This window comes from Accipiter gentilis, chromosome W (assembly GCF_929443795.1).
Source record: "Accipiter gentilis chromosome W, bAccGen1.1, whole genome shotgun sequence".
NCBI classification, from domain to species: Eukaryota; Metazoa; Chordata; class Aves; order Accipitriformes; family Accipitridae; genus Astur; species Astur gentilis.
Genome location: NC_064918.1, coordinates 34,130,412 through 34,148,932, shown reverse-complemented (window position 1 = coordinate 34,148,932; position 18,521 = coordinate 34,130,412). Strand labels below are relative to the sequence as shown.

At 45.2% G+C, this 18,521-nt stretch overlaps 1 protein-coding gene across 1 annotated transcript in view; it reads right to left on the bottom strand.

The window, feature by feature from the left end:
- Positions 1-304: 304 nt before the first annotated feature.
- LOC126035583 (alpha/beta hydrolase domain-containing protein 17B-like) overlaps positions 305-18,521 on the bottom strand; it is a 36,862-nt gene continuing 18,645 nt past the window's right edge. The window contains exon 2 of the mRNA XM_049794228.1: positions 305-488. Coding sequence (XP_049650185.1) covers positions 305-488 — 184 coding nt within the window. The remainder of the gene's footprint in view (positions 489-18,521) is intronic.

Below are 18,521 nucleotides of genomic sequence, written 5' to 3'. Positions count from 1 at the left end.
TAGTCACCCAGAGTAACAATTCACTGCAAGAGAACTACTTGTTAGTATTTAAGGCTTATGTATAGGAAAACTAATCACTTTTACGTAGGTGCCCACTGAAATGATGCATCATATGAAAAATCTAAAAGATTTACAAAGTTTTGTAAACTTCAAATGTTTCTCATTTTTTTCATTCACTCTGATTATTCTCCAATTATTGTTTTTAAACTGTTTAAAGAAAATTCAGAGTATTTGCCATATTACTTGTTTCCCTATTCTACAACTTCTGTAATAGAAAAAACGTATGCACAAAAAATCCCACAACTCACTTTGGGAATGCATCAAAGCAGTAGGTCTTCTTCATATCAGGAAAAGCTACTCGCATTCCTGAGGTCAGCGGAGAATAAAGAACTACAGCAGCACTTACATACCTAGCAGCAAGATCCACAGATGGTACTGTTCCTATACTTTGGCCATATATAATAACATTTTCAGGGAGAATTCTGTACCTAGAAAATTAAAAACATTAACAGAAACGTCATTTAAAATGAAATAGATTGGTTTCTACAAAACTAGACAAAAAAGCCCCTCTGTAGATAAAAATTTCCTAAAGAGGATAAACTATGAAACAGGAGCTGGTAGAACAAGTAAATATGTTTTATAACATTTCTGACTTAAAATAAAAGGAAAATTATTTACTTTGGTTTTGCAGTACTTTTTTTGCCTTGTGCCCTGAATGATACTGAAATATGGGTTTATTTTTTTTAAAATATGGATTTGTGAATGCAGTTACAACTTGTATACTAGTTGTATACCTTTACTGATAACACTAGCGGACCTGCAACAAAAAAAGGATTAGAGCCTTACTTAAAACCTCGATGGTTATCAAGTGGAAAGTGGTCAAACATGCAAAAATTTGGTCAGCTTTACTATTCTGATATTTGGTAAAAGCTAAAAGCTGGTAACCCTGCTCAGCAATTTATGGGGATATCGCCGTTTAACTCCAGCCAGTAACTAAGCACCACACAGCCGCTCACTCACTCCACCCCCACCCAGTGGGATGGGGAGAGAATAGGAAAAAAAAGGTAAAACTCATGGGTTAAGATAAGAACAGTTTAATAGAACAGAACGGAAGAAAATAATAATGATAATAATAATAATAAAATTACAATAATAATAATAGTATTGGAATATACAAAACAAGTGATGCACAATGCAATTGCTCACCACCCACCGACTGACGCCCAGTTAATTCCCCCCAGTTTATATACTAGACATGACGCCACATGGTATGGAATACCCCGCTGGCCAATTTGGGTCAGCTGCCCTGGCTGTGTCCCCTCCCAACTTCTTGTGCCCCTCCAGCCTTCTTGCTGGCTGGGCATGAGAAGCTGAAAAATCCTTGACTTTAGACTAAACACTACTTAGCAACAACTGAAAACATCAGCGTGTTATCAACAGTCTTCTCATCCTAAATCCAAAACACAGCACTGTACCAGCTACTAGGAAGAAAATTAACTCTATCCCAGCTGAAACCAGGACAGGGGATGTAAATGATCCCTATATAGACAGTAGCTAGAATGTTACCGAAAACCTCAGAATAAAGAACTTATCAACACCAATTTAGTGCAGATAAGCAGACACTTCTTTATTAACGGCCGGGTGCATGGGTGAGTCCTCTCAAAAGACCACGCACACCGAATACCAAAATCATACACCTTATATTGAACTTATTCATTCATATTCATTAGATTTCCGAGAAAGGTTATACATATCCATTAGATTTCTGGGAAGTCATTAGCATATGTTAATGTCCTTTACGCATGCGCATTGAAGGTCTCTGGTGGTCTTCTAGAGTCCTCTGGTGGTCTTTCATAGTCTTCTTCACCTTGTCCGATAGTTGACCTCTCAGGTGATTCTGCGCAGTACGACTTTCGCCATCATGTATTTGATTACATAAAATACATTCAATGTTAATTCTTAAATTTAACCTTTCTAATCATTGGTTCTCAGTCACACCACTTCATCAATATTCTTATGCTAAAACATTCATTGGTTGATTTTACTTAATTCCATTAACTGGAATCTTGACCAAAGTGGGGTTTCTAAGCAACAGAACTAAGGTCCATAACAATCTCTCTTAGTTTCTTAAGACAACACTGTAAAACTAACAAATCGGTCAAAGTTTCTCTGGTTAACTAATTTTAGACAATACTTATTCTTTTGTGATTGTATACAGCACATTTTGTATGTTCCTAAGTTTTTATATGTTCTTATTACTTATTATCTAAATTCTAAATGTTCCTACTAAATGATTTTGGCCAATTCCTTCGGCCTTGGTACCGGGTTATACAGAGGGTTTCACAGCAGCTGTCGGTTGTTAATTAAATATGCAAAATACAATAGAGGTACTTTTGCTAAACTGCTTCTTACCATTTCATATTCTTATTAAACATGAGCTATTCTAACTACTACCAAATCAATAATAAATCAAAGCTACTAACTAGTCAATAACAAATAACATAATCAATAACCAATCAGTAACAAGAATATTATGCATTCTGTGTAATAGCTGTGATGCTTCTTTTTTATCACAGTTGCTTTGACACATAGGTAGGAAGAGGAATATCAAACCTAAACCACAATTGAGACAGCCCAGTAAGCTCTAGAAAATTAAAGTCAAAGCCGCTTATACATAGATGAAACCACTCTCACTTTTTCTGTAATGTATTGGGTCTGGCTGAGATGGAGTTAATTCTCCCCATGGCAGCCCTCGTAGTGCTGTGCTCTGCATCAGTAGCTAGAAAGGTGTTTATAACACACCAGCGTTTTGGCTACTGCTGAGCAGTGCTGGCACAGCATCAAGGCTGTCTCTCCAACATTTTTGCCCCCCTCAATGGAAGGCTGCGGCTGGGCAAGATCTTGGGAGGGGACATAGCCAGGACAGCTGACCCAATCCATACCATATGACATCAGCTCAGCTATAAAAGCTAAGTAAAGGGAGATGAAAGGGGGGGCATTTGTTATTTTACGTTTGGCTTCCAGAGCAACCATGATGAGTATTGAAGCCCTGCTTCCCAGGAAGTGGCCAGACATCACCTGCTGATGGGAAGTAGATAATAAAATCTTTTGTTTGCCTATGCTTTTGCGTGCAACCTTTGCTTTTGCTTTACTAAACTGGCCTTATCTCGACCCACGAGACTTTTGTTATATTTTCTCTCCCCTGTCCAGTTCAGGAGGGGGACTGATAGAGTGGCTTTGGTGGGCACCTGGCACCCAACCAGGGTCAACCTACCACATGTAATTAGCTGAGGTAGACAACTGAGTTGTGAAACATGAAATTGACACATATATAAGTCAGATCTAATATATTTTTTTGCACTAATGCGGATTCCCAAGTAACACAGCAGTACTGAAAAAGCCTGTAAGCAGATAATTATACTGGCAAATGCAGTATTCACAGCAGAAATGAACTACTGATAAATCAATCTATATTAGCAAAACACTCTTAGACACACTTCTACAGTCAGTACCTGTAGCACCTTTTTCTTATATATTTGGGATTGGAAGTACATTAAATATGAAGGAATACATAGCATCAGGATAAGTTTAATGACTGCCAAATGGCTATATTCCTAGGACAGACAACAAACTGTTTTAAGCTTACAGAAAGGCTGCAACCTCTCTTACAATAGATGCATGCATCCTTACTGGAAATGCCAGCACAGCAGAATCAGACGAGAACACCCACATCCACAGAGGACTTTTCAAATTGGTCCCTTTTGCACAGCCCCAGTAAAGCCAGTGTATTGTGTTTGCATGGCAAGATTTTGGTTGCAGGGGGGTTACAGGGGTGGCTTCTGTGAGAAGGTGCTAGAAGCTTCCCCTATGTCCGACAGACCCAATGCCAGCCGGCTCTAAGATGGACCCGCCACTGGCCAAAGCTGAGCCAATCAGACTCTGATAACATTTAAGAAGGGGGAAAACTGCTGTGCAACAGCAACAGCAGCTGGACGAGAGGAGTGAGAATATGTGAGAGAAACAACTCTGCAGACACCAAGGTCAGTGAAGAAGGAGGGGGAAGAAGTGCTCTAGGCACCAGAGCAGAGATTTCCCTGCAGCCTGTGGTGAAGACCATGGTGAGGCAGGCTGTCCCCCTGCAGCCTATGGAGGTCCACAGTGGAGCAGATATCCACCTGCAGCCCGTGGAGGACCCCACATTGGAACAGGTGGATGTGCCCCAAGGAGGCTGTGACCCTGTGGGAAGCACACCCTGGAGCAGGCTCCTGGCAGGACCTGTGGGCCCATGGAGAAAGGAGCCCATGCTGGAGCAGGTTTTCTGGCAGGACTTGTGACCCCGCGGGGGACCCATGCTGGAGCAGTGTGCTCCTGAAGGACTGCACCCTGTGGAAGGGACCTGTGGTGGGTTGACCCTGGCTGGACACCAGGTGCCCACCAAAGCCACTCTATCACTCCCTCCCTCAGCTGGATAGGGGAAAGAAAATATAACAAAGGGCTCGTGGGTCAAGATAAGGACAGGGAGAGATCACTCAACCAATTACCATCACGGGCAAAACAGACTCGACTTGGGGAAATTAACTTAATTTATTGCCAATCAACCAGAGTAGGGTAATGAAAAATAAAACCAAATCTTAAAACACCTTCCCTCCACCCCTCCCTTCTTCCTGGGCTCAACCCCACTCACAAATTCTCTACCTTCTCCCCCCTCAGCAGCACAGGGAGACAGGGAATGGGCGTTGGGGTCAGTTCATCACACATTGTCTCTGTCGCTCCTTCTTCCTCAGGGGGAGCATCCAGCCATGTGTGGTTGGTTGACCCTGGTTGGAGGTCATTTCATCATAGAAGGCTATCAAGTTGGTCAAGCATGACTTCTCCATGCTGACTACTTCTGATGACTTCCTTGTCCTCCATGTGCCTGGAAATGGTTTCCAGGATTAGCTGCTCACTTTCCCAGGGATCAAGGTGAGGCTGACCATCCTGTAATTCCCTTGGTCCTCTTTCTTGCCCTTATTGAAGATGGGGGTGACATTGCCTTTCCTCCAATCCTCAGGCACCTCTCCAAATCACCATTATCATTCAAACTTTATTGAGAACACCCTTGCAATGACATCTGCCAGTTCCCTCATCACTCATGCATGCATACCATCAGGGCTCATGCACTTATATATGTACGATTTGCTTAAGTATTCCCTAATCAGGTCCTCTTCCACCAAGGGTACATCTTCCTTGTTCCAACCTTTCCCACTGGTCTCCAGAGCCTGACATTCCTGAAGGCCAGTCTGGCTTGTAAAGACTGAGGCTAAGAAGGCATTTGGTACTGTCCTGGCTTTGGCTGGGATAGAGTTACTTTTCTTCCTAGTATTTAGCTTTATAGCTTGGTAGGCCCATGACAGACACCTCAGACCATCAGGGAAGAGATGCAACATATAGATGGGCTTGCGATCGAGGGGTGGACTTGACCATGGATACTATTGCACAGGTTATACATGAATGTGAAACATGTGCTGCAATTAAGCAAGCCAAGCAGTTAAAGCCACAGTGGTATGGAGGGTGATGGCTGAAATATAAATATGGGGAGGCCTGGCAGATTGAGTATATCACACTCCCACAAACTTGCCAAGGCAAGCGCCATGTGCTTACAATGGTGGAAGCAACCACTGGAAACATATCCTTTGCCCCATGCCACCACCTGGAACGCTATCCTGGGCCTTGAAAAGCAAGTCTTATGGCGAAACGGCACCCCAGAAAGAATTGAGTCGGACAACGGGACTCATTTCCGAAACAACTTCTTAGACATCTGGGCCAAAGAGCATGGCATTGAGTGGGTATATATCGCATCCCCGAACATGCACCAGCCTCTGGGAAAACTGAACAATACAATGGACTGTTAAAGACTACACTGAGAGCAATGGGTGCTGGGACATTCAGACATTGGGATAGACATTTAGCAAGACACCTGGTTAGTCAACACTAGGGGATCTGCCAATCGAGCTGGCCCTGTGTCCTTATTTTGGCTGGGATAGAGTTAATTTTCTTTCTAGTAGCTGGTATAGTGTTATGTTTTGGGTTCAGTATGAGAAGAATGTTGATAACACACTGATGTTTTCAGTTGTTGCTAAGTAGTGTTTAATCTAAAGTCAAAGATTGTTCAGCCTCTCATGCCCAGCCAGCAAGAAGGCTGGAGGGGCACAAGAAGTTGGGAGGGGACACAGCCAGGGCAGCTGACCTGTTGGGGATTGGCTTAATGAGAAAGGACATGGGTCTATGGAAAGGCTGTTGCGAGCAGAGTGGTGTGTGAAGGGATGTTAGCGTGGGCAGCAAGACTAGGCCTTCAGCCAAAACTGCTGGTCTTGCTGATATCAGGAGAAAGACAAGGACACTGTGACCTTGGCAGAGTTTCATAAACAACTTTGAAGAAGTTCCCATGAGAAAATTGCGGAACATCCATAGCTGCAAACCACAAGTGGGTGTGTTTTAATAATGAATAAACATTAGCAATGTACCAATCATAATAGGACTAGTAGGCATAATTATCGTAAGCTGTATAAATATGAGCTATCTGTGCAAATAAAGTTGAATCACTTCCATCACTCATATTGAGTCGTCTTCTGTGCATTCCTCCGCCGCTCGCGCTGACCCAAACTGGCCAAAGGGGTATTCCATACCACGTGATGTCACATCTAGTATATAAACTGGGGAGAGTTGGCCCAGGGGGGGCAGATCACTGCTCGGAGACTAACTGGGCATCGGTCAGTGTTGCATTAAAGGGTAAAGAAGTTTGGCAGAAAATAAACCCCCTTGCATTCTGTCTTATCCTCAGATGTCAGAGGGGCTGGGGGCAGCTAGGTTTAGTTTCTGAGTAATGTCCAATTCAGAGCTATAAGTCGGGTTGTGTTCAATATGCTGAACTATCACAATGACAGATGCACTTAATAGTGTACTGCACTCTCGGCTTAGCCACGTTCAACGCATGAGAATTTCCAGACTTAGGGAGTTTGGTTGCGTTAACAAACTATCATGACTAGATTAATGATCAGCACAGTTTATTAAAGCAACAGTACAGGTTCTTTTGGATTGCTGGTGAGAAATACACTGTCTGCAAAGCACGTGCAAATGATAATACGGTTGACTACAAGCGTATTAAATTATGAAAGAAAAGAGCTCTAAAGAATTCTAAGTTTCCCGGGGAAGCACTCGGTACAGCTGAGGGTTCGAATCTTACCCAATAGGCATCCCTATTGGGGGGAAGAGAGGTTCAGCCTGTCGACTGATCCCAGAAGTCAGCGATGTCCTCCCAACTTGTATATGATGGTATCTTCCCTAATAGTCTTCCTCTTTTGGGGTCTTTTTTTCCTATTTTTCCTTTTAGGAGGAGCTTGAGTGACTCTAGTCATACATATCTTTACTTTGATTGGTATGAAGTTCTCTCGCTTTGCCTTTAAAGGTATATGCTAGAAAAAATTCAGAGCGCATGCTCACTGGGGGGTGGTCACACCTTGGAGGTGGGTAGCTTTTGGGATGGAGGTGTGTTTTGGTATTATAATGAGCAAAGTTCACCCAAAGGACATGGTGTTGCAAGTCAGTACCCCAGAACTGGACACATGTGATATAAATCAGAAGTAGGGCAGTAGGCTGACAGAACCTTCCCTTGAAGGGGGGTGTGTGTCATATCGATAAGTCACCTCCAGCAATCATTCCAGAGTCAGTGAGTGGTGAGCAATTTCATTGTGCATCACTTGTTTTCTATATTCCAATTCTTTTATTGTTATTATTATTGTCATATGTCCTGGTTTCAGCTGGGATAGAGTTAATTGTCTTCCTAGTAGCTAGTATGGTGCTATGTTTTGAGTTCAGTATGCGAAGAATGTTGATAACACTGATGTTTTCAGCTGTTGCTAAGTAGTGTTTAGTCTCAAGTCAAGGATTTTTCAGCTTCTCATGCCCAGCCAGTGAGAAAGCTGAAGGGGCACAGGACACAAACAGGACAGCTGACCCAAATTGGCCAGCGGGGTATTCCATACCATGTGGCGTCATGTCTAGTATATAAACTGGGGGGAGTGGGGGCAGGGGATCGCCGCTCGGGGACTAACTGGGTGTTGGTCGGCAGGTGGTGAGCAATTGCCCTGCACATCATTTGTACATTCCAATCCTTTTATTATTGCTGTTGTCATTTTATTAGTGTTATCATTATCATTATTAGTTTCTTCTTTTCTGTTCTATTAAACCATTCTTATCTCAACCCATGGGTTTTACTTCTTTTCCTGATATTCTCCCCCATCCCACTGGGGGGGGGGGAGTGAGTGAGCGGCTGTGTGGTGCTTAGTTGCTGGCTGGGGTTAAACCACAACACCTGCCCTGAAAGACTGTTATGACAGATGGAGCCCAAAGTCATGGACTAAATTAACTCAACAGATATTTTAGAGGGATGGCCCATAGACTAAGGGAATGATATCTGTGTGTATATATCAAAAGACAGGAAAGGTGGTAGTGATTAACTGGGATATATTAGAAAGTGTGGGACCTGGGCATGACATAGATGGTATAGAATAAGGGGTGGATATTGTCCTGGTTTCAACTGGGATAGAGTTAATTTTCTTCCTAGGAGATGGTATAGTGCTGTGTTTGGGATTTAGGATGAGAATAATGTTGATAACACACTGATGTTTTCAGTTGTTGCTGAGCAGTTCTTACACTAAGTCAAGGACTTTTCAGCTTCTCATGCTGCCCTGCCAGTGAATAGGCTGGGGGTGCACAAGAAACTGGGAGGGGACACAGCCAGGACAGCTGACCCAAACTAGCCAAAGGGATATTCCATACCATATGATGTCATGCTCAGCATATAAGCTAGGGGGAAAGCTGGCTGAGGGGCCACTGCTTGGGAACAGGCTGGGCATCAGTCAGATGGTGCTGAGCAATTGTTTTTCATTTGCATCACTTGTTTTTCTTGGGGTTTATTTCTCTCTCTCTTTTTGTTATTTTCCTTTCCACTACAATTTATTATTATTATTATTTTATGTTATTTTATTTCAATTATTAAACTGTTCTTATCTCAACCCACGAGTTTTCTTCCTTTTACCCTTCCAGTTCTCTCCCCCATCCTGCTGAGGGGGAGCAAGCGAGTGGCTGCATGGTGCTTAGTCGCCAGCTGGGGTTAAACCACAACAGGTACCTCAGTTTTTTCCATGTCCTGTGTAATCAGGTCTCCTGCCTCATTCAGCAGCAGGCCTGCATGTACCCTAGTCTTCTTTTGTCACCAATGTACTTATAGAAGCCCTTCTTGTTGCCTTTGACATCCCTGGACAGATTCAACTCCATGTGGGCTTTGGCTTTCCTAACTGCTTCTCTGCAGGCTCGGGCAGTGTCTCTGTATTCCTCCCACATTACCTGCCCCTGCTTCCACCCTTTGTATGCTTCCTTTTTGTGTTTGAGTTTTGCCAGGAGCTCCTTGCTCATCCATGCAGGCCTCTTGACATTTTTGCTTGACTTTCTGCTCATTGGGATGGACAGCTCTTGAGCTTGGAGGTGATCCTTGAATATTAACCAGCTTTCTTGGACCCCTCTTCCCTCCAGGGCTTTATTCCATGGGACTCTTCCAAGCAAATCCCTGAAGAGGCCAAAGTCTGCTCACCTGAATCTTAGTGTTGTGAGCTTGCTTTTTGACCTGCTCCCTCCCCTCAGAATCCTGAACTCCACCATCTCATGGTCACTGCAGCCAAGGCTGCCTTCAACCTTCACATCCTCAACAAACCCCTCCCTGTTGGTGAGGAGGTGTACGAGGTCCAGCAAAGCACCTGTCCTTGTTGGCTCTTTGTGCTGGTTTTGGCTGGGATAGAGTTAATTTTCTTCACAGTAGCTTGTATGGTGCTATGTTTTGGATTTGCAATGAAAACATTGTTGATAATACAAGGATGCTTTAGTGCTTACACAGCATCAATGCCTTTTCTGCTTCTTACCCCACCAGCAAGTAGGCTGGTGGTGCACAAGAAATTGGGAGGGGACACAGCTGGGACAACTGACCCCAACTGACCAAAGGGATATTCCAGACCATATGACATCATGCTCAGCAATAAATGCCAGGGAAAAGAAGGAGGAAGGAAGGATGCTTGGAGTTATGGCATCTGTCTTCCCAAGTAACCGTTACGTGTGATGAAGCCCTACTTTCCTGGAAATGGCTAAACATCTGCCTGCCAATGGGAAGCAGTGAATGAATTTCTTATTTTGTTTTGCTTAAGCACACAGCTTTTGCTTTACCTATTAAACTGTCTTTATCTCAACCCATGACTTCACACTGTTACTATTCTGATTCTCTCCCCCATCCCACTGTGGGGGAAGTGAGCGAGCAGCTGTGTGGTACTTAGCTGCCTACCGGGGTTAAACCACAACAGTCATTTTGGTGTCCAGCATGGGTCTCAAAGGATTTGAGATAACAACAGATTTTATTGGAGTGTGCTAGACTGAATTTATAGCCGTTATAATTGTTTAGGTATTAATTGGCAGGCTCATGTACTTGCCATGGGGCTTCCTTGCCTTACTGTATATTAGAGTCTAGTGCTTGTTAGTGGCTGGTTTTTGCTGCTGTACTGCTTATCATCTTACTCTACTGTGCCTGGGAACATTTTTATAACAGCAATGGCAATGTGCCTGGGCTGGCAGATTGCCAGGGCATCACTGCTTTTTCTGTGCTGCTGTACTGGACAGGCTGGAACCCCAGTATAAACTCGAGTCAAAGAGATTATGATCTCTGGATAAGTTCATGCAGGAGCAGATACACCTCAAGGCATCTGTGGCTGTGGATAAGTCTAGGCCGCAGCAGGTATACCCCTGAAGAGACTGTGGCCCATGAATAAGTCCACACTGGAGCAGGTACACCCCTAAGGGGCTGTGGTACATGGATAAGTCCACACTTATAGGGGAGTGAGCAAGCAGTTGTGTGGTGCTTAGCTGGATACCAGGGTTAATCCACAACACTCCTCTATCACTTGAGTCAGGAATTTGCCATCAATGAACTCCAGGAACCTCCTGGATTGCTTATGCCCTGCTGTGTTGTCCCTCCAGCAGATATCAATGTGGTTGAAGTCCCCCGTGAGGACCAGGGCCTGTGAAGGTGAGGCTGCTCCTAGCTGTCTGTAAAAGGATGGATCCACTTGTTCTTCCTGATCAGACAGCCTATAGCAGACACCAAATACAATGTCATCCATATGGGTCTGCTCTTTATTCCTTACCCATAAGCTCTCAAGTTGCTTATCATCCATCCGTAGACAGAGCTCCATACATTCCAGCTGTTCTCTCACATAAAGGGCAACTCCACTTCCTCATCTTCCCAGCCCATCTTTCCTAAAGAGCCTGTATCCTTCCATTGCAGCACTCCAGTCATGCAAGCCATCCTACCATGTCTTTGTGATCTCAGCAAGACTGTAGTCTTGGTAACTGCACACAGAGCTCCAATTCCTTGTGTTTATTCCCCATGCTGCATGCATTAGCATAGCAGCACTTCAGAGAGGCACCACGCATGCCCATTTCCCAGAATGTGTGTGTGTGTGTGTGGGGGGGTGTTTCCCATAATGGTGCCTTGTAGACACTTCCTTGCTTACATGCAAATACTGGAGGTGATCCCACTTAAGCCCTGTTTTGTTGATTATGTATTCCCTTTAATTTCATCAACTCCAGCTCTTTACTTGTCAATCTTGTCCATCACTCCCACACAGGGCTGCTGGTAACTCTCTGCCTCCCCCCCCCCCCCCCCCCCCAGTTCCTAGTTTAAAGCCCTTCTTACCAAGTCAGCCAACTTGCTGGCAAAGAATGAAGAAGCATCAAATCAAAATATATTGGGTCTGGCTGGGATGGAATTAACTTTCCCCATAGAAGCCCTTATACCCATGTGCTTTGTATTTGTAGCTAGAGTGGTGTCAGTAACACACCAATGATTTGGCTACTGCTAAGTGGTGCTCACTGTGGTGGGTTGACCCTGGCTGGACTCCAGGTGCCCACCAAAGCCGCTCTATCACGCCCCCTCCTCAGTTGGACAGGAGGAAAAAAAATATATCAAAAAGCTCATGGGTCAAAATAAGGACAGGGAGAGATCACTCACCAATTACCGTCACGGGAAAAACAGACTTGACTTGGGGAAATTAATTTAATCTATTACCAGTCAAATCAGAGTAGGGTAATGAGAAATAAAATGAAATCTAAAACCACCTTCCCCCCACCCCTCCCTTCTTCCTGGGCTCAACTTCACTCCCAACTTCTCTACCTCCTCCTGCTGAGTGGCACAGGGGGATGGGGAAAGGGGGTTGTGGTCGGTACATCACACACTGTCTCTACCACTCCTTCCTCCTCACACTCTTCCCCTGCTCCAGAGTGGGGTCCCTCCCACAAGAGACAATCCTCCACAAACTTCTCCAGCATGGGTCCCTTCCATAGGGTGCAGTCCTTTGGGAATGGACTGCTCTAGCATGGGGGTCATATGGGGCCACAGGTCCTGCCAGAACACCTGCTGCTGTGTGGGCTCCTCTCTCCATGGGGCCACAGGTCCTGCCAGCAGCCTGCTCCAGGGTGTGCTTCCCACAAGGTCACAGCCTCCTTGGGGTGCATCCACCTGTTCCAATGTGGGGTCCTCCACGGGCTGCAGGTGGATATCTGCTCCACTGTGGACCTCCATAGGCTGCAGGGGGACAGCCTGCCTCACCACCGATCAGCTCAGCTTTGGCCAGCAGTGGGTCTGTCTTGAAGCCAGCTGGCATAGGCTCTATTGAACATAGAGGAAGCTTCTAGCAGCTTCTCACAGAACCCACCCACTACCAAACCTTTGCCATGTGAACCCAATACAGTTTGCACAGCATCAAGGCTGTTCCTCCAACCCCCCTGCCCCAAAGGCCAGTAGGCTGGGGGCAGGCAAGAGGTTGGGAGGTGAGGCAGCCAGGACAGCTGACCCAAAATGACTAAGGGGGTATTCCATACCATATAGTATCATGCTCAGCAATAAAAGCTAAGAGAAAGGAGGAAGAGGGGGCATTCGTTATTAAGGCATTTATCTTCCGAAGCAACCAATACATGTAGAGGCCCTTCTTTCCAGGAAGTGGCTGGACATCATCTGCTGATGGGAAGTAGAGAATAAATCTTTTTGTTTTCCTTTGCTTCCTCATGCAGCCTTTGCTTTTCTTCATTAAACTACCTTTATCTCAACCCACAAGTTTTTAATCTTCTTTTTTCTCCCTCCTGTCAGCTGAGGAGGTGGAGAGAGCGAGCAGCTTGGTGGGCACCTGGCAGCCAGTCCTTCCTGGCACCCAACAAGGGGCATAAAGAATTCAATACAAGAAAAGTAATTGGGAGAGGTGGCAGACAAAACACGGACTGAAAATTGCTAGAGAGCAAAATAATTGTGAGGAATTGTTGTCATCAGAATTGTGAAGGGACAAGGGGTAGAGTGTGCATAAATTGTCCACCATTGTCAGTATTGTGTTGATATTATTTGGATTTTAGCATGGGGAATTCTTTTTGTTGATGTAAGTGAAGTTTGTGAAGATTGTGTGATGAATGTATATCATTGTTGAGGCAGTGGTAGCGCCTCTATGATAACATATTTAAGAAAGGGGGAAAAATGCTGTGCAACGGCAGATGAGAGAGAGAAGAGTGAGAATATATGAGAGAAACAACTCTGCAGACACCAAGGTCAGTGAAGAAGGAGGGGGAGGAGGTGTTCCAGGTGCTGGAGCAGAGATTCCCCTGCAGCCCACGGTGAAGACCATGGTGAGGGAGGCTGCCCCCCTGCAGCCTATGGAGGTCCACAGTGGAGCAGATATCCATCTGCAGCCCGTGGAGGACCCCACGCCAGAGCAGGTGGATGTGCCCTGAAGGAAGCATCAGCCTGTGGAGAGCCCATACTGGAGCAGGTTTTCTGACAGAACCTGTGGCCCCATAGGGTACCCTCTGTCGTGGTTTAACCCCAGCCAGCAACTAAGCACCACACAGCCGCTCACTCACTGCCCCCCATCCAGTGGGATGGGGGAGAAAATCGGGAAAAAGAAGTAAAACTCGTGGGTTGAGATAAGAACGGTTTAATAGAACAGAAAAGAAGAAACTAATAATGATAACACTAATAAAATGACAACAGTAGTAATAAAAGGATTGGAATGTACAAATGATGTGCAGGGCAATTGCTCACCACCCGCTGACCGACACCCAGCTGGTCCCTGAGCGGTGATTCCCCGCCCCCACTTCCCAGTTCCTATACTAGATGGGACGTCACATGGTATGGAATACACCGTTGGCCAGTTTGGGTCAGGTGCCCTGTTTGTGTCCTGTGCCAACTTCTTGTGCCCCTTCAGCTTTCTCGCTGGCTGGGCATGAGGAGCTGAAAAATCCTTGACTATAATCTAAACACTACTGAGCAACAACTGAAAACATCAGTGTTATCAACATTCTTCGCATACTGAACTCAAAACATAGCACTGTACCAGCTACTAGGAAGACAGTTAACTCTATCCCAGCTGAAACCAGGACCCTCTTACTGGAACCATCCATTCCTGAAGGACTGCACCCTGTGGAAGGGACCCATGCTGGAGCAGTTTGTAAAGAACTGCAGCCCCTGGGAAGGACCCACGTTGGAGAAGTTTGTGGAGGACTGTCTCCTGGGGGAGGGACCCCATACTGGAGCAGGGGAAGAGCATGAGGAAGATGGAGCAGCAGACATGAAGCATTATGAACTGACCCCAACCCCCATTCCCCCATTGTCCTGCACCACTTGGGGGGAGGAGTTAGTTTTGGGAGTAAAGTTGAGCCCAGGAAGAAGGGAGAAGTGGGGGAAGGCGTTTTTAGGTTTGTTCTTATTTCTCATTATCCTACTCTGTTTAATTAGCAATGAATTTAATTTCCCCAAGTCGAATCTGTTTTGCCCATGATGGTAATCGGTGAGTGATCTCCCTGTCCTTATCTCAACCCACAAGCTTTTTGTTCTGTTTTTTCTACTCTGTCCTGTTGATGGAGAAGGAGTGATAGAACAGCTTAGTGAGCACCTGGCAACCAGCCAAGTTCAACCCACTACACAACAGAAAAAAGTGACATCAGTATTGGTCACTTAAACAGGGCCTTAGAATTACAAGGCATCCTCAAGAAAGAAAAAGTGACAGTTAAGGGGCTATACTCTAAGTTGAATTTCAGATAACAGGAGCCCAAAATATATGCTGCAAAACCTGTTGATATCTTTGAAAACTCATTACGTTGATCATAACAATGCAAATGAAAACACTACTATCCACTCAAGTAATGTTAGGTATCTTGTGCCAGGATAGAGAGACTCTCATTTTTGGGGGTGTTTTGTTGTTGGTTTTGTTTTGTTTGTTTTTAAAGCTGTGCTCACCTGACCAGACCTTAGAACAAAAAAAATCTGAAAGTAGTTGTGCACAGATGTACGTTCTCAAAGAAAGCAATGCCAGGGACAAGTTACCCTAGACTGTATCTGGCATAAAATTTAGGCAGATATTTTCTGCAGTGTAAAGGATATGCACAACATTCTTCCTTCTCACAGCAACTGAGATTTCAACTCCTTTCAACACCTAATTCATTCTTTATGTTTATGCACCTAGGACTGCCTTCATCAAAAACACATTGAACTTTAAGAACAGTATTTATGTAGAACTAAATGTACCTCTATTGACACAAGTCTGCCAGCATCTACATAGAGCATCTGAGAGCTCACAAACTTCTGACCTATCAGTACACTAAAGATGCAGGTTAATGTTCCTGTTAAGCTAATATATTGTCAAGGAGAACAAAACCACTTTCCTATTTGCATCTTCCACCACCTGTTCCCCTTCACTGGGGCTTGCCAACTACCTTAGTGAACTGAACTAATCTCTTTGGGAAATAGGGTAGTGTGGGAGCATAATCATGGACTCAACGACAGATCGATATGATCATAGTTGAAGACCCTTTACTAGAGCATCAGACATCATGTCTTAATTTCCATAAAGTTGCAAGACCTTTAGCTTCTTTAGACCCGTCACTAATTTCATCCCATAGGGAGGTTCCGATAGCTTCCCAGGTACTAAGCTCGAAAGCTGTACCCGCACTAATTAAAAGGTTTCTGTCCTTGCTCCATTGTAAAAGCCGCTTTAAACAAGCTTTATCATATTTTTTTGCCTCTCTTTGAGAGTATATGTTTGAGGAGCTTAACTACTACTTCTTCTTCTTTGGAAAGCGTAGACCCCATCTCCTCCCCCAACCGCTCACCTCCTTTACGGGCAAGTCCTCACCTCGACGGGCAAAAAAAATAACAGTGCTGTCTTATCTGCCTCTATGGGGACACCAGCCGGGGCAGCCCGTCTTTCAGTTGGGATCCTCCCATCATCCTCTTATCCTGCCATTCATTCTCCAAACGTAGTGCAGAATTTGGGTGTCCCTATTCGGGCACCAATTGCGGGAGCATAATCATGGACTCAACAATAGATCAATATGAACATAGTTGAAGTCCCTTTACTAGAGCATCAGACATTTTTATACATAGGTTACATCCATACATGCGTTTAGGTATTTTAATATTGGTTACACACATTATTCATGCACTGTCCACGTGCCTAGTTACACTTCATGATTGGTTATATCAACATTGTACATGCGCATAAACATAAGACATAATTGGTTATTGTCCTGGGTTCAGCTGGGATAGAGTTAATTTTTACAGGAACCTGGGAGGTGGGGGCATAGCCGGGGCAGCTGACCTGAACTAGCCAAGGAGCTATTCCATACCATGTGACATCCTGCCCAGTATATAAATGGGGAGCGGGCCGGGGGGTGGTCTCTGTTTTCGGTGGGGGAAGTGGCGGAGCGTCGGGTCCCGGGTGGTGAGCAGTTGCACTGTGCATCACTCTTTTTGTATACTTTTTCATTAGTGCTGTTGTTGTTGTTGTAATCTCTTTGTGTTTGGCCCAGTAAACTGCCTTTATCTCAGCCCTCGAGGTTCCAGTTTTCTTTTTTTTCTTTTCTCTCCTCCGTCTCCTCCCCATCCCACCAGAGGGGGGCGGAGGAGTGAGCGAGCGGCTGCGTGGTCCTTTGTTACCAGCCGGGCTGAAACCACGACAGTCCTTTTTGGCGCCCAACGTGGGGCAGAAGGGTTGAGATAACGACAGATCTGGCCAGAGCGTGTTGAAACAAATTTGCCAAACGCATTTCTTAGATATATAGATGTTAGTCACAATGTTGTTTCATTTGTTTACATGGTGGCATTTTGTAAGCTCTTATATGCTCTATGTATTGCCTGTAATTGCATATCTCATCTCTGGGAGAGTGATTGGGATTATCATTTTGCTGTACTGGGCAATGTCGACTTATGAAATGATTACATCACTGGTCATGAGGTTAAGCTGGTATCTGTATGAGGCAGTGATAACATTTCCATACTTTGGGCACCTTCTGTCGGATTTTATTGGTAATTACACCCAATCCATGGGGAAATTAGGGGGGGATACCTCCCCCCGTCCGTTCACCTCCCTTTTCTCCTTCCGACTAATTACAACAGATTTTGAGAATATCCTTGGGATGCGCAAGCCAGTGTGCTGTTAGTGCTATGCCTCCCGAATATGTTTCAGGTCTTCTTTAGGGCTACAAAAAGGCTCTTTAAGAGTACCACTCAGAGATCTCCCCCAAAGCTGGATACTCATGGGTGGCACGGCATGTGGGAGGATATGGGCAAGTATCTAGAGAACTTCTCACCGCCAGTGACTTGGAAGTTCACTCCCGAACAACTACAGAACCCTCATGACGTGACAGAATATTTGAAAGAAAAATGCTGTGGCTATTCCCAAGACGTACAACTCGCCTCACTGTGCTGGGCCCTGGCCAGTATCTACCAAACACTGCTTGATACTAGGCAGCACCCTCAGGGAGAAAAGATGGAAAACAGAACAACAGGCACCGTGGCTACCCCAACCCCAACAACAGACACTGTGGCTGCCCCTACACCGACAACAAGCACCGTGGCTGCCCCTACCCTGACAACAGGTACCGTGACTACCCCTACCCCGGTGACAGACACTTCAGCTAAACCAGAGAACCAACCTGTGCCAGTATCAGTCGCCCCTGTACAGAAAAAGAAACACACAAAGAAATCAGTTCGCTTAGCGAGAGATGAAGATGAACCAGGGTCATCGCGAGAACAGGAGGTAGAGGCAGAACCTGAAATAATTACCCGATCTCTATCCATGAGTGAGTTGCGTGACATGCGAAAAGATTTTAGCCGCCACCCAGGTGAGCACATTGTTACCTGGCTGCTCCGATGCTGGGATAGCGGGGCTAGTAGTGTGGAATTAGAGGGTAAGGAAGCCAAGCAGTTGGGATCTCTGTCTAGGGAAGGGGGCATCGACAAGGCGATTGGGAGAAAAACACAAGTCCTCAGCCTCTGGAGGCGACTTCTGTTAGGTGTAAAGGAAAGATACCCCTTCAGGGATGAAGTTACATGTCACCAAGGCAAGTGGACCACCATGGAGAGAGGTATCCAGTACCTGAGAGAATTAGCCGTGCTGGAGGTG